The 16,187-nt window shown below is 43.3% G+C and overlaps 1 protein-coding gene across 2 annotated transcripts in view; it reads left to right on the top strand.

Moving 5' to 3' along the window:
* Positions 1 to 2,243: 2,243 nt before the first annotated feature.
* The window catches only part of GAS6 (growth arrest specific 6), a 40,393-nt gene continuing 26,449 nt past the window's right edge, over positions 2,244 to 16,187 (top strand). Inside the window, exons 1-3 of one of the 2 annotated variants that reach the window (XM_057422290.1) lie at positions 2,244 to 2,679; positions 3,097 to 3,263; positions 15,905 to 15,929. In XM_057422290.1, coding sequence (XP_057278273.1) covers positions 2,610 to 2,679; positions 3,097 to 3,263; positions 15,905 to 15,929 — 262 coding nt within the window. In that variant the 5' untranslated portion in view covers positions 2,244 to 2,609. The remainder of the gene's footprint in view (positions 2,680 to 3,096; positions 3,264 to 15,904; positions 15,930 to 16,187) is intronic. The other variant, XM_057422288.1, reaches the window with a different exon arrangement.

Genomic DNA, 16,187 nt, shown 5'->3' with positions numbered 1-16,187 from the left:
GAGATGAACATGGAATGAGTATGTGAAACAGCCACTGCTCCCTAAAACCTGAGATACTTTTGGCACTGTGGGACAAACTGTAGGACACAAGTCTAACCAATTTTTCCTTGACGCCAAACAAGTACGTTACAAATACATGGAAAAGCTGGTCCTTCAAAATTCATCAAGAACAACCCCCCGGTACTGCCCTTTGCTGAAGGAATGGTGGTTGGAAGGAAGGAAAGGCACAATTTGGAATCCCTTCCTCTTCTCCATTACTCAGTACCTTCAACTATGAAGTTGTGAGGCCTGTTTACTCTTTTTAATACATTTAAGTTTCATTCTACAGTTTCGTACCTACAAATGTAATTAGTTGCAGGAACCTAAAAGAACTTTGCTCAGTTACATCTTCTTCCACTACACCTCTGCAGCTCAGCTACATACTATGCACTGGTTTACACTGAAAGGCAATTGCTACCTTTGGCATTTTTGATCACTTCTTTCAAAACTTGCTGCATGTTTCTGATTAGTGTCTATAAACCAATGGGATCTAATCCTACAGGTTCAGATTTACATCTGGAAATCTCTGTACCTAGATTATTTTAAAGTCAAAAGCGAGCCTAGAGTGGGACATGCTGAGAGTACAAGTAGTTCATATAACGTTGTTTTACTGTTTCCTGAATTAATTTTCCTGTCTTTTTTTTTTTTTGTTATGTTCTGTAAGACCTCACTGTGATAGCTAAGATCAGATGGTATAAAACTATGAATTCTGAAGAAAATGAGACTTGCTTTATGCAACTCATCACTTAAATCTGCCTTAAATACTATATGCAGTGCCAGAAGAAGGGAAGGTGGAAAATGTGACTGTTAAAAGGATTTCTGGGCTCACCCAAATCAGTGTTTGATGTCTGTGCCAGGCAACTTACTGGAAACTATAATAAAGAACAGAATTAGTAAACTGAATACATATTGGAGAAGAATCAACGTTACGTATCAAGTAGGATGCCATGTTTTGCAAGCCCATTACAGTTTCAAGAAGTAATCTTTTTTCTGTTTGTTTTTTTTTTTTTAATATAGATAAGATGGTTCTGATGACATACCTAGATTTCAGAAAACTTCTGACCTGGTCTCTCACCATAGGCTCTCAAAGTGTATTCATGGAGAATGAAAGGAAAAGGATAAAACAAATGTCTAAAAGAAAGGAAATTCATCACTAGATCACACAATAAAGCTGTTCCCAGAACCCACAAAAATTTCTGCTGTTCATCATCTTCAGAAATTTTAAGGAGAAGCTGAATACCATGAGGACAGTTGGCAGATAATACAAAATCTGTATGAACAGCCAAATCCTAAACTGGCAATTGAGTATTTCAGAAGACTTTTAGGAAAAATAAATATTTTTCTGTTGGCTTAGTGAGCTAAATTGACTTGATGAGAGGTCACATCAACTTTCTTATGCCATTAAAGCTTTCTTGACAAATGTATAGAGTTGGCGTTACTGGAGTTACCTGTCACACCCACCACAGGGCAGTACAGGTAGCAGGGGTAGCAATGGGCAGTCTACATGCAGCTCTGACCATACAGGGCTGGGTAACAGCTAACAGGGTTTCTACGTTGGACGTGTCCTGACATGTACACATGGACAAGGGATGGTAAAGGCTGGCTTGCAACATATTAGTGTAAACTACATCCATATCTTTCCAGAGGATTTTACCCTAAAATACTGGAATAAACTGAAAATTTAGTTGTGAAAAATATATGCATTGGGGTGTGGGGAGAATCACGGAATGGTTTGGGCTGGAAGGGACCTTAAAGATCACCTAGTTCCAACCCCCCTGCCACGAGGAGAGACACCTTCCACTAGACCAGGTTGCTCCAAGCCCCATCCTGGGGGCTTTCCAGGGATAGGGCAGCCACAACTTCTCTGGGCAACCTGTGCCAGTGTCTCACCACCCTCATAGCAAAGAATTTCTTCCTAATGTCTAATCTAAGTCTCCCCTCTGTCAGTTTAAAACCATTCCTCCTTGTGCTGTCACTACATGCCCTTGCAAAAAGTCCCTCTCCAGATTTCTCGTAGGTCCCCTTTAGGTACTGGAAGGCTGCTCTAAGCTCTCCCCGGAGCCTTCTCGTCTCCAGGATGAGCAACCCCAACTCTCTCAGCCTGACCCAAGCTTCTCCCGTAAGGCAGCACTGGGTTGGGTTTAGTGCCAGCTTCTGCCTCTGTAGCGAGGAGCCCGGCAGTACGGGAGCCAGCCGCCTTCGCGCCAGCTCCCCGGGGCTGGCTGCCCTCCCATCAGCCCCGCTGCTCGCATTCCGCCCCGCAGCTCAGCACGGCCTTGCCCGGGGGCCGGGCAGGTACGCGGGGCCGCGCTTCCCCGCCGCGAGGTGTGTCCCTGGGTGGCGGTGACTTGGCGAGCGATTGGGTAGGACGGGCGAGCGGCTCCCCGGCTCCCCTGCTGGGCTCCCCGGCGCCGCGCTCCCGCAGTAGCAGCGCGCTCCCCAGCCGCGCCGCCGCCCGCCCGCCCCCCTCGGCTCCGTTCCGCTCCTCCAGCGACCGGCCCGGCCCGGCCCGGCCCAGCCCGGCTCGGCTCGGCTCGGCTCGGCCCGGCCCCAGGCGCCGCCGCCGCACCATGCCGCATCCTTCGGCGCCCCTCGGGGCCGCCCTGCTGCTCGTCCTGCTGGCGGCAGACTCCTCGCAGAGTGAGTACCGCGGGAGGGGGTGGGAACCGTCCCTGCGGCACACGCCGCATCCCGAGCATCCCCCACCGCCGTGTGTGTGTGTGTGAGAGCGGGCTGGGGAGGTGCTGGGGCTGCGGTGTTTGTGCTGAGGGGCGGATGAACAGCTTCACGGTTGCGGCGGTCGGGAAGGCGGCGGCTGTAGCAGCAGGGAATGCCGGTGCGGCTGCGGGGTCGCCAGTGTGAGGGGCCGGAGCGACACCGAAGCGACCCCCGGGCAGGAATGGGGTGTGCTTGCTGCTCCCGGCGGAGCGGCTTGGTGTGCGGGGACGGAGGTACCAAGGCGGCCGGGCAGGCTCAGCTGTTCACTGCTGCCTCTCCTTCCTCCTGCTCCTCTCCTCCTCTTCGTCCTCTGCACACCCCCGGCGACCGGCGGCCTAGCCGTGCTGCTGCGCGCCCCGGAGGCTGCCCAGTTCCTGAGGCAGAGGCATCGGCGAGCCTACCAGATCTTCGAGGAGACCAAGCAGGGGCACCTGGAGAGGGAGTGCGTGGAGGAGCACTGCAGCAAGGAGGAGGCCCGGGAGGTGTTTGAGAACGACCCCGAGACGGTAAGGACGCAGAGCCGCCGTGAAGACTGGGGTGGGTTGTCCGCTCTGCCCTCCCTCCCACCATCGATCCTTCCATGCCTCGATCCTTCTATCCCTCCATCACTCCATCCTTCCATGCCTCCATCCATCTGTGGCTGGGTGCCAGCTGCCTGCACAGCTGGTGAAGCCATTGGGAGGAGGAGGAGGAGGAAAAGGAGGGGAAGGAGGAACTGGAACCATTAGGTGAATGACTGGAAGTCACCCAGCATAACTAGCGCCCAGCCTGTGCAAGGGCTGTGTCAGTTCTGTCTGGTTAGGGTTAAAAATGCTTCCATGAGGATGGTCTGGGTGAGCAGCCCAGCCTGGCACCTGCTGTATGACTGCTCTCTCCAGAGAGTGGAAGGTCCCTGTTCACCCATGGTGTGAGTCCATGTAGCAAGACCAGTGCAACATAATGCAGTGGCTTCTCTGTCTGGACACCTTACCATCCCTCTTTTCTTAAGCCTCCCATCTCAGCTGTATTTGAAATCCCCTTAATGTTGTGGCATATGTCAGAATAGGGGTTTCTCAGAAGAAGTATGTCATAAACACACTGTAATCCTTTTGGGCCATATTCAGCTTGGTCAGCATTTTGGAATCAGTAGGTTCATGACATACCACTGCAACAGCAGGAGAGCACATGTACAAGAACATGGTGCTGCTGCACATCTAACACTAAGTGTGAATTCACATTTACAGCCTGCACACTGGACACAGAGCTGACTTTTTCCAGCCTTCTCCAGGCTGACTTTCACTTCAGTCTTCTTTTCACTTCGGGCAGCATGCGGTTGCATTTGTGTTGCTTAATTAAGCTTGGCTTACTCTTCCAATTATTTTACACCTCCTCTCTACACTGTTTTGGATAGGCTGTTCTCGTTACAGAGATTATCTGGCATTGATTTAGCAGTGGGAAGTGGATTTTCTTGGTGTTCAGACTGAAGCTTGGTATTGCACAGCATGTTCCTATTAGCAGTATGATGCTCTAGGGAGAAGATAGGACAGAGTTTGTGAGTGCGTGTGTACACAGAGACACACCACAGGCAAGGGAGGGACTGAGGAGATTTTTTATGCTTCAGTCAAACAAGTCTTGACATGTGTGCTTCATTAGCAGGCTCAGTGCTGGATATACAGAGCAGTAGCTTGCTGTCACAAGGCAGTAGTAAGTACAGCAAAAACATTGTGATGCTGGCTTTTGTTTTTGACAATCTTTAATTTAGAGCTTAATACAGAGCACTTGCCTAGGCAGTGTTTAATGGTACACCTCTTATGTGGACGTGTGCATCTGCATGCAGCAGTGTTTGCTTTTGTCCTCTAAAACTGAGCTAATACAGAGTATGGGTAATTGTAATGTGGCGAGAATAGCTGGCACAGCAATTTCCATATTCATGTTCAATAACATAACTTTAAGCTCAGTATAAATATTCACCATATAGTAGTGAATGCAGGAAAAAATATCCCAAATACTATTTTGTATTAGTCTGGAAAAAAGGTGATCTGAGGTCATTGGTTTTGCTAACGCACTTCTGGCCATGAAATCAGCCAAAGGCAATGCGTGGATAGATCAGTTTAGAGGGTGATAGACTCTGTAAATGTGTCAGGAGTCTTTATCAGTATTAAGTACTTATTTTGTATATTGGAAAAAATATATAGCTCTCCTACTGTAATGAAAGCAGTGAAATCACTTTGGTTTACATTTTTTTAACATGTAATATAAATTGTCTAAGAAGATCCAGTCATGCTTTTAAGTGTGCTTTGCAGGACAATGCAAATTTTCTGTCATTACAAATGATTTTGATTTTTTTGGGTGCATTTGTTTTGTTACTACTGCTAAGTCTCTCTCTAGTTCTGAAGACCTCTGAAGAAATATCACTAAGGCTAGATGAGCTTCTAGTGTCTGTGCCCCCTTGCTTATTTTACATGCGCTTCTGCACCAAAGTACTGTATTTTATAATACTTTTAGGTCTGCAGTGACATAAGAGCCTACCTTTTCTGAGACACACACCTCCCAAGAGCTGTGAGCATGCTTGTTACGTGCAGTATGTCCTACTCGTTGCTGTTACTTTGCTTCAATTTGACGGGGAAGCAAGTGTGCTGCCTATCGGGAGGGTTTACGGCCCTTCCTATCCATTCTGCAATCAGTATGTGGCATGAAGGCAGCAGCTGCTGTTCAGTAGCAGTTTTCTAATGCACGGTGGCAGAGTTCACGTATGTAGGCTGTTATCACTCTGCACACTGGAAACCTCCAGTGCTTTGTAAGTCTTAGGTGACTGCTCCTCTGGCGGTATCTGTGGCTTTGAGTATTAAGGCGCGCCTGAGGTAATGGAAGTGGTTTTTAAATGCTAGGAAGCATTTAAATGCTGTCATTTCACTGATGCCATATGGGCTACAACCAGGATGTTGTATCCTGGTGACTGACAGAAGAAGGGAGCTAGCTGAGACAGACTTGACTCAGGAAAGATGAAAACTGTTGATAAACAATGCCTTGCAGTTTGAGGAATTACAGTTACTGCAGTCACGCTTCAGCGTGTTGTCAGGCTGCAGCTGGTCCATGCTGGTAAAGAGAGGAGTTTTTATTGTGATTCCGTGTAGTTTAGGAAGGCTGAAACTTTTGTTTCTGCCTGCTGAGCTTGGTCACATGGAGTAACTACTTAGGTCGTAGCAGAAACAGCTACAGCTACTTTTTGCACTGCGCTGAGCCGTGTGGATAACCTTGTAGTAGGCAAGCTATGAGGAGCACATCAGTGCACTGCTCATCTGTGCTGCTGTATCTCCCAGCTTTTATGCTTTAAAGCATAAAGTGAGCGTGAATGTAGGCATTTGGCTGTTTTCTGTCCCATGGAAGCAATAGTCTTGCAGCCTTGACAACTGAAGGTTAATTTGAGATTCATTAATAGCTTGTTGTTTCTCTGACCCGAAGAAAGGCTTGCCATATGAGCACAAGTATTGTTTCTCTTCCCTGTCCCTCCATTAGGTGATCTAATGTGAAGGAAATGTATGAGTCTTCATTAAAAACCTTGCCATTCTTAACTCTCTTATGGTTGTGTGAAGAGAATTTGCAGGCCTAATTTCAAGACCTGTAACCTAAAGATGTTATAGGAAAGTGCATTAACTGATTCAATCAGACAGACAAAGAAAGGCTGTAGTGTAGCTTGTGGTGCATATATATATGTATATACACACACATATATATTATATATGTATATCATAATACCCTTTTTTGCATGCCTTCCATTGTTTCAGTGAATAGCTTTCCAAAGCAACATCTGCAGGCAGTCAGCAGGAGATACACATTCTCTGAAACCTGAATGCGGGTGTTGCCACATGTGTGATTACTTACATCAACTGCTAAGAATAGTGTATTAGGCAGGGCTAAATAGTCATTCATTTGCAGGCCAGTGCAGCTTTTGTCTTTTATGTTACGGAAAATATAAATATCAGCTCACCCAGACTGGAGGAAGGAAGATCAATTGAAAGGTTTTTAGATTGTTTTCTTTTTTTTAGGGGGCAGAACAAAACTCAGTCTGTGCCATTTGTGTGACTATACATGGTAAAAACAAGTGTGAGCCTGGGTTAATGACTCCTGCAGCCTATCTATATCTTTTTCATGACGTTGATTATAACATCCTTAGATATTACAGCAGAATTCTGGGATGGTTCCTGTTTTGCTAGATTGAGGTACCAAACAGAAACATGGAAAAATAATACGTTGTGAAAAAATAAGGGTGGAAGGCATGTTCATGGGAGGTATGAGGACTGTTTCTAAATGTGATCTATTATAAAGATATGCTAGGTGTGATAGATGAGATGAAGTTGCAAAATATCTTTTCGATAGAGATAAGAATGTTATCTTACTTGAAATGTTGATGGGGCCTTATAAAAAGCAGTACTGCAGAAATATTTAACCTTGGTATGCAGTCAAGGTATTACAGCTTATTAACTGACTGATAAACTGCCCTGGAATTTCACTGGCCTGTTCTAAAAGCGTGGTCATCCAAGGGGCAGAAGGGAGCGTAGTTAATGGTGTTCTTGGAAACGCTGATTTCGCTGAAGAGTAAATACAGCAAAATGTGTAAGCAGTTTCTCTGTTTTGAAAGGCTCAGCATAGGAAACACATTCAAATGCAGCCTCTTGTAATCTGGTATCACAGTATTATCAGTACAGCATTTGTCACTGCACATCTTGCTTGCTGTTGTTATTGTTGAAAAATTAGTGGTCTTCCTGCAGGTCACTATTAGATTTGCCATGCTGTATGCTTTGAAAGGTGTTAGGCCCACCAGAAAAATCTGATGTAGGTCAGCCTGGCTGCCTGTGGTTACTGTTTATGGGTTTGTCCCTCAATAGAGTGAGTACCTTGGAAAGCTAGCTGGTTTTTGCATGCATGCAGAATAAACATCTGATTGACAGGCAGGGACATGAAAAGTTCTCATGCTTCTCGAGGGACTTGCATCCAAGCTGCTGTTAAAATCTATGGCTGTACATAAAATACTGGCAGAGAATCACAGAGTAACTTTAAGGGGACTGAAGAGGTCTCTAGTCCACTCATCTAGTCCAGTTTCCCTCTTAGTGGCAAGAGTGGCAGTGAGACCAGACAAGGCTTTTCAGGGCTTTTTTCAGTCATGTCTTGAAAATTACTGATCCTAACAAAGCATCCAGCAGTGTCAGCATTCTTTCTGCTAGGCTGGGTTAGGGACAAGCTGAAATGCAGATGAAACAATGTTCAGGGTGTGATAATGGCCAGTTTGGTTGGCTTTCATAATGTTAGTGGTTCATTGGTTTTATTTCTTTATTTGTTCCACTATGTGATAGGGTCATGATAACACAGATGAGCTGCATGCATAGACTAGAGTCATCCAAACTTTGATCCTTTAGGAGGGGTGCTTGGCAGACAATATTTAGGTCTTATTCCTAAGAATAGCAAGGTAAATACACACTTGTAAATACTAATGAGAAAAGTATGAAGGCATGTAGGGGGAGGAGAGGAGTTACCGGGAATGTTAAGGAGTGTAAAATTTCTTGGACTAATTTAGTGAGTGTTGTGTAGTCTAGACATGAAAAATACTGATACCATCTTTAAATACAGATGTCATCATCCTTGTATAGATTATTCCTCTCTAGAATCAGGCAAAAATCTAGTTTTATCTGTTGTGAAAATTCTTCTCAATATGCTGACTTGTTATGGCATTTTGAAAGTGTGGAAGAAGGACTAGATTTATAGCTGGTATAAATTGCTGTATCTTTTCTTGTCAGTGCAGAATTCATCTGAGAGAGGGAAGAAGTTACTGGAAAACTCTGCGCTAGTGCTTTAGCCTGCTGGGAGTCAGTATATGGAAGAATGGATTCCCAGGCACATTGGTACCTACTTAATAGATTTTGAAAAAGAAAATATAGGGAGGTTAGACTTTTGCCCAGGAATGTATTGCAGGCGAGAAGGAGGATCTTGTGAAGAAATCTGCGTGTCAACCAGATGTTCTCCATTCCCTTTCTTTCTTCTCCCTGTAGTTTCTTATAAAGGAAACACAGGACGGGAGAATATTGTACCAAAATCCAGTGGGTTTAACTGATCTGGAAGGCAAACAGGTTGGGACTGTGGAGCAGGATGCATGTATCTACTTGGCAGTACAGACACAGCATTTGTGGTGATGGAGTTCAGTAGCAGGAGGGTGACAAACGTATTCCTGCCTGCTTTAGAAAGCATTTATTAGCTAAATGCTGCTGTATCAAAAGTTATTGAGAATGGTGAACAAAGCTTGCTGTTTGTAAAAGCAGACACAGCTTCATTAGCTTTGCTGGACTCACGCCTACTTGATCTTCATCTGTTTCCACTCATGTGGGTTAAGCCCAGAAGTTCAGAATAAACCTGGAAACACTGAGACACCACATCATGAAAGTGCTATGTGCTAATCCCCTTGTGCATCAGGACGGAAGGAACAAGAGAAGACAAAAGTGGCTAAAATTACACTGAGGAGCTGTTTAAGATAGAATGGAAAAAGATGCAAAGAACGGTAAATGGAAGCGGGGGGATTATACAGTTTTGGATCAAGAAATGGTAATGGAAAAACAGATAAAGTTAAGGTAAGGCAGTTTTTTTTTTAGGAATGCAGCTGCCTAAGAATCAGGTAAGAGACTGAGGAGAGGGTTTACTTCTCCTCCCCTCACATTATTTTTCAGGCTTTGATTTCACGTCTGAGAGCTCAGCTGATGTAGTCAGAGTAAGCAACTCCCTTGCCTGTTCTGTTCATCCTTATTGCACAGCAATTTGTGCAACTGCATGGACCACTGTGAGTAACCGATCTAAAGAAGAGTAGTCTGGAGAGAGAAATTCTCAAGCCAATGAACAACCAAGCCTTGGAGAATCTGATCAAAGTTTTTCATCAAGTCTCCTTCTGTATCTCTGTCTTCATCACTGTTTTGTTGCGACCTGCTGTCCTAGAGGCTTTCCACACGTGCACATGACTGTGGGGAAGTATCCTTATTTATTGTTTCGGGTTTTCTTCCTGTTCTTTTGAGTGACACCTAGAGGAAAAGCAAAGTTGGAAAGTAAGGAGGATACTCAGGGAGGGGGACAAGTGCTGCTGTTGTCTTCACTCTGCACACCTACCAGAACAAAAGGGTGCATAAGTGAAGAAGTAAAAGGAGAATGGGTCATGCTTGCACTGTACAAAATCTTGTTCATGTGGAGAACCACCACATTTAGCTGATTCCTGGAACAGGGAGTCCTGGTTCACTTCCAGAAAACATTTAGGACCAGAACAGATGAGCAAAAGTTACTTAGTTATTAAAATAATGAATAGGGAAGTATGAGATCAGATTCTGTTGCAAGGATCTAGTATTGTCTCAGGTGTCACTTCCCTATACCTCGCTTGCCTGTCCCCTCTGAGGCCAAATGCAGCAATTACTTAAAGTGGACGAGGGCTGGTAGTGTGAGTTGCAACCTCTGCAGCTAAGCAAAATCTTAAGAAACATTTAAGAAAATAAAATTAGGTTGCTGAAAGGGGAAAAATGCAGTATTTCTTCACTTCCATGTATAAAATGTTACAGAGCCTCTAAGAGAGATCACGAACATTTAAATCATGTTGGATAGGATATATAATCTGTTCTGTTTTAAATACGGCATAAATGAGTGCAGAGTAATGACACCATATAGGATGTTGAAGGGCCTTTTACTTATGCTGTTTTGCCTAATTTGACTGAAGTTTCTAAGTGAGTCTTAGTTTAACCACACAAAAATATTGTAACTATTGCTACAAATAAGGATTCAAACAAGCAACACTGAGTGAAGATCTGTTATTAAACTGAGATCTTCTTTTCAAATTGCACATTAATACAGCTGGAGGGAAAGTAGCCTTTCCAACCCTAACTATTCTATGATTCTATAATTCTGAAGCAGTGGAGGAAACCTCAAGGCATTTGGGATTGGATTGCATGAAGAATAACTTAAAAGCACATGCAACCAACTCATTGGAATGACTCTATAAATTATTTTGGTTGGAATATTTGGAACCAGTTGGACCTTGGAACCAGTTACATCCATTTCACATCATTACTTTACAATCAAACCTCAGGCCACATATAGAAATCATCTCTCTGCCCCTCCTACGTCTTTACAAATGTAAAGTATCTGTGGTTTTGTCAGCTGGGACATGCAGAAACTTTTTTTTTATTTTTTCCTTTTATTACTTTTTTTCCTGTAATTGTGCATTGTGATCATTGGTGGGGTTTTTTGTTATTGCAGAGCAACATCTGCTGAAGTGGCACCTCAGTAAGCTGGTGGGAAATAGTCCTGCTCCTCAGAACAGGGCAAGGGAAACTGTGACAATAGATGCTTTTTTATCGAGCTTTCAGGATTCTGCAGAAATGCCTACTCTCTATGAAATGGGTGATGCTGGAGAGGGTGGTCTTGAATGCTTCTTGTCTGGAGAGATGTGGAAGGGGCAGTCACAGTCTTTGTGTGCCAGAATAGCTGGACAGCGTGGATACTTTACAAACGGCCACTAAATCTAAAACTACCCTAAGCATCTACAACTTCGGTAGTAAGAGATGAGACTCTGAGGGTGCTTTTGTAGTGTACCCTGACCTGCTTGCTTCTTTAAAGCCTCACTTGCCAAATTGTGGAGAGAAGTTCTCTCAGCGCATTGCATGGAGAGGGCAGATGGGGCCAAAACAAAATAGGAAGCAGTCTAACCTGGCTGAGTGTAGTTGTCCTCACAATGAGAAGGAAAGTTTGTTCAAGTAGCATGGCATTGATTTGAGCATAACTTCTAGAACTGTAGGTTCTACCTACGTATCATCTGAATTGCGGGACTGCTTAATTGCATTGTATGGGAGGAAGGCCTCGTTAGCCAGCATCAAGTTTGCCATGCATCAAAAGCCTAGGGCTGAGTTTCAGAAAATGCAGAGAGCTCTTAAGCATTACTGAGATTTGCATTCTCAGGTGATAACAGTTAAACAGCTGTCAAACACTATGTTATAGCAAATTATGGTGGGTAGCGGCTGTTTCTTTGCAAGGATAGCGCAGGACCACAGTGTGGAAATATGAAGTACATTTCTAAACAAGGAGGTCTGGCCATGCCCAAGACAAACATTCAGTCCTGAAGGAAAGAGGAAAAGGGAGAGTCATTATGTGGAAATAAGAAAAGGGCATGATGTGGGAGTTGTTGCTGCTCTCTAAGAGGTAACTAGGTAACTAAGAAAGTGCTTTTTAAAAATTACCAGTGCTAACACAAGTCTGGGAGATGCTCCAGTGTTAGCAGTGCTGCAGTCACAGAATCACAGGGTGGTTGAGGCTGGCAGGCACCTCTGGAGGCCATCTGGTTCAACACGCCTCCTCAAGTAGGGCCACTAAGAGCCCATTGCCAAGGAACATGAACTGTCCTTCTGTAAACTACATCTTTTATGTGCTGACACTACAGCTCAAACATGACCTTGATTAGATTCAGTGCTGATCAGGCTTACCTGACCTAGTCCTCAGGCAAAACAGACAGAAACAGTTGGCAGGCCCTTTTGGCTGAGTTTTCCAATGTTGTCAATTACTTTAAGTCACAGTGAGCACATTTTCCTGGTGTAGACAGGGTCATTGTTATGTTTTCAGAAGGGCTATTTTTATACAGTGAGTCATGTTAACGGCTGTTCTGATTTGGTGTTCTTCCACCTTCTTTAAAAATGAAGCAGGACTAATGCATATTCAGTATAACTTCACAAACTTCTGGATTTTACCTCTAAGAGAGAGTTTGGCCGTGGAGCTGAAAACAGATGGTGACCCCTGTCACTCTGTAGGTTTCTTTTGGCAGGGAAACTGATGCAGGTACTTCTGTCCCTTCAACTTCACAGCTCTCTTTGGAATTGTTACCTTCACTTTACTGTTCTCCTCAGCTGTTTCAGTGCAGGGTATTGTGGGGGTAGCTCCATACAAACTGTTCTTCACTATTTCACTGCAACCATTAATATTTGGAAGAAAAAACAAGTAAAAATGAACATCCTGGAGTTTTGGGGGTGTTTGGGTTGGATTTTTAAGAGGATATTTTTAAATTTCTGCTCTCTTTTCATTTTAGACATTCCTACTAAGTGTTGCATGACTGTTATAAAGGTAGAAACAAATTCTGGATGTAGGTTGGAGAGGAACTTCTTAACCTCATGAAGAAGTGTTTGGTATCACTCTACCCTGGAATAATAGCATGGACTCTTAGATTTTGTGCTACAGTTGTGGAAACCACTAATTGTGTTTAATGCATTGAAAGCCTTGCTTCTAGCATGTAGATGTGTTCATGTGAAAGGGGCACAGGCAGTAGGGCTTAAATCTTTCCTGGTAAAGCACGGGTCTGTCACCTGGACAGCAAGGGAAGGGTCCTCAAAGTGAGCTGAAATAAGCAAGTCATCACCTGCCTGGGGGGACTGGCCTCCTGCCGTACTTTCCACTTCATTGAAGTGCAGGGTATTGTCTTCCTCTTGCATGCACTGGGACATTGCTACTGGGCAGATTGGATAGAAAGCTTGGTGAGGTCAATGTCTATACAGCAGCTTATACAGAGGATGTTTATGTCCAACATGTATTTGTTTATAGCTTTTTATTTAAAAAGCCCATTGCTTCTGCTTTTATTTTAAGCACTAATTAGGAAAGCAAATCCAAAGAGGAAGGGCTGACAACATTTAAATGTTGACTTTTTTGCTAGAGTCCAAGCTGAAAATTTAACAGTCAGTATAATTCTGTGGTGATTTTTTTTGTTCCATCTTTTGCCTGAATGGAAATACATTGTCATTGTATTTCTAGACACCTCTTGTAAGGAAAACTAATTATGGAGAAAACTGAAAAGTTAATCAAGCAAGAATAAGTGATGTTAGAACCTGTGATGATGTTACATTACTTTAGAGTGGTAATATCAGCAGGAACTGTAGACCTGGAGAAGTGCTTCTGATCAGCAAGTAGATTTGGGTTAAATTTCTATTAATAGCCTCCTGCTTAAATCACTTGCCTCTGTTATGTATCTTGTGAAATGAAGCTTGTGGTGGTACAGTGTTTTGGAATTTCACTTTTCTGCTGATCAACTGTCTTTGAATCAATATACAGTCAGTTTGCATTTGGAAGGTTATTTGTGCAATGAAAATAACTAGTTACCATAATATTTCATTCAAAAGTAAACTCTGTGCAACTTTTCTAGCACTCAACTCATTCATCAGAGGTCAAGTGAAAAATGAAGCCATCACTGACTTCAACCAATTAGGCTGGTGGCCATGAATATGAAAACTTCTATTTCTTGTCAGTGCCGAAAAAGTTGTTCTTGCCAGTGCCTGGATTATCCTGCTGGTGGTTAAACACGTCTGAGCATTTTTGTGTTGTGTATTGAATAAAGAGGAAACAGTAAGAAACATGTTTGGAGTATTTCATCACATGCTGCTTTTTCTCCCTGAGTACTGGCTGAAGTTCAGTTTGTGGCTGTAGCACAGCTGGGCACCCATCTAAGTACTTGGACTGCTTAGATTTACATTTATTTTGACTGTATTTTTTTTTTTACTTGTCTTTTCTGAAAATAAACCTAAAAAATAAAAGAGGAAGAGGGGCTCATAATGAGGTCTGAGCTCCTCACTCAGTTTGTTAACCCAAGAGATACATACTACAGAGCTTAACCCCAGAAGTTGCCAAGCCTGTCCTCATGTCAGAACTGAAAATCAGAGTAAGTGTAAACTACTTCTTTCTTGATGCTTTCATGATTTAGGCTGAATATTTACATGGTGCATTTCAATAACTGGAGCATATTTGCCAGAAGCAATTGCTTTTTCTGGTGAATGACAGCAATGCAATTGATTGCATTAGACAATCTGGGTCAAATTGAAACACGGTGTGTGCCTGTTTCTGTTGTGTGTACATGCCTGTATATATGCATGAGCTTATCCAAACACCTGTAATAAGAGGAGAAGATAAAATAGTTTCTTATCTTGCACATGGTATAGACCAAATTAATTTTGTCGAATACAGGGTATTTACTGTCCCAGTCTCACTGCAGATAGCGGCATAGGAAATTTTCTCATGTTGTAGGAAAGGAATTATGCTTTCACAATTAGCTGAGAAATGGTTCATTTTAAGGAAAAAAGGCATAAACACTGATAGAATCCATAAGTTTTCCCTCACTGCATGCCCCAATGACAATTTTAACAGCACTTGAACTAGTGTTTATGCATTACAAGATCTGGTATGAAGTGAAGTTGGAAAGAAATGCTGTTTCCTGGCCATGAATTTTTGTATTTTTTTTAAGAATGCAGTTTAACGATCAGCTCAGGCCAGTCTCCCACCCTTCCATACAGCACGGCTGTGTTTTCCTGCTGTTGTTCTGTGTTGGTGCAAGCAATCGTGCCACTGGCAAGGCCTCACCAAGCTGAATATTTTTCTAACGTGCAAAGTTAAATCCATATCCTAGCAGCAAACTGTTGCTCTCCTTGTACAGCTACGCTTTGTTGACACAAGGTAAGGAAGAGCAACACATGGCCATGTACCGTAAGAGGAGTGGGAATGCCTTTTTCAGTCTAGTTTGAGATTAATGAATATCATTTCCCTTCACTTGCAAATTTACATTATTCCCTGATGTGAGCAGACCGTCTGTCTCCATGATGTGATGGAGTGGGCAGTACGGCAATGGGTCCTGCTAGAGTTGTAGGATGCTTGTTGTAGGAGCAAATAGTACCGTTTATTTTAGTGGTTGTAGTGTTAGCATGCTGCCTGTGTTCTGCATCAGCAGAGTGCATCCAAGGAGGCGCTGAGTGACTAAACATACTTTCCCTCTGTGGTTTTATCTCTAGATTCCTCTTCCTTCCCCTACCTTATGCCATCATCAGCATCGTTACCTCTTGGATAGTGGGCAAGTGGCTTCATGCTCTGCCACTTACCAGGTCAGCTGTCGTCAAAAAAATACGTGGAGACTGGAGCTAGTGTTCCTTTCCTTTTCAAAAGACAAAATGCATGTGTGATACTGTGCTACTTCTGGCTCTGAATAAAAAGAAATTGTTGGTGTTTGGACCTTGTTAAACGACTACCACGTGAAGACCACCAAACTAACAGCAGCTCTTAAATAAGTGTGATGAGAAAAGCAAATATTATTAAACAAATCTTTATTTTTGTTTTGTTTTTTCTCCTACAGGAATATTTTTACCCGAAATACTTGGGTGAGTTGCAGCTTTCACTTGCACTTTTATGGCAGTGCTGGTATCTGGTGCCTAACACTGGAGCTTGTCACAGCTGAAGTCTCTGCTAAGGAAAGTGATGGGAATCTGATTGCAATAAACATGCTTTGATAACTTTTAAGATAGACTGTAAGCTCCTTATGTGATTTTGAGGTGTGTTTTACTTATGTATAGATTTGCATACAGAGATCCTTATGTGTTTTCTGCATGTTAAAATGTTGATGTTGCATTTATGTCTTA

Source organism: Pezoporus wallicus, unplaced genomic scaffold (assembly GCF_028554395.1).
Source record: "Pezoporus wallicus isolate ANWC-B61680 ecotype Strahan unplaced genomic scaffold, APGP_CSIRO_Pwel_v1 contig_5785, whole genome shotgun sequence".
Classification (NCBI taxonomy): Eukaryota; Metazoa; Chordata; class Aves; order Psittaciformes; family Psittacidae; genus Pezoporus; species Pezoporus wallicus.
The sequence above is the reverse complement of the archived record's forward strand: the minus strand, read 5'-3'. Positions and strand labels throughout refer to the sequence as shown.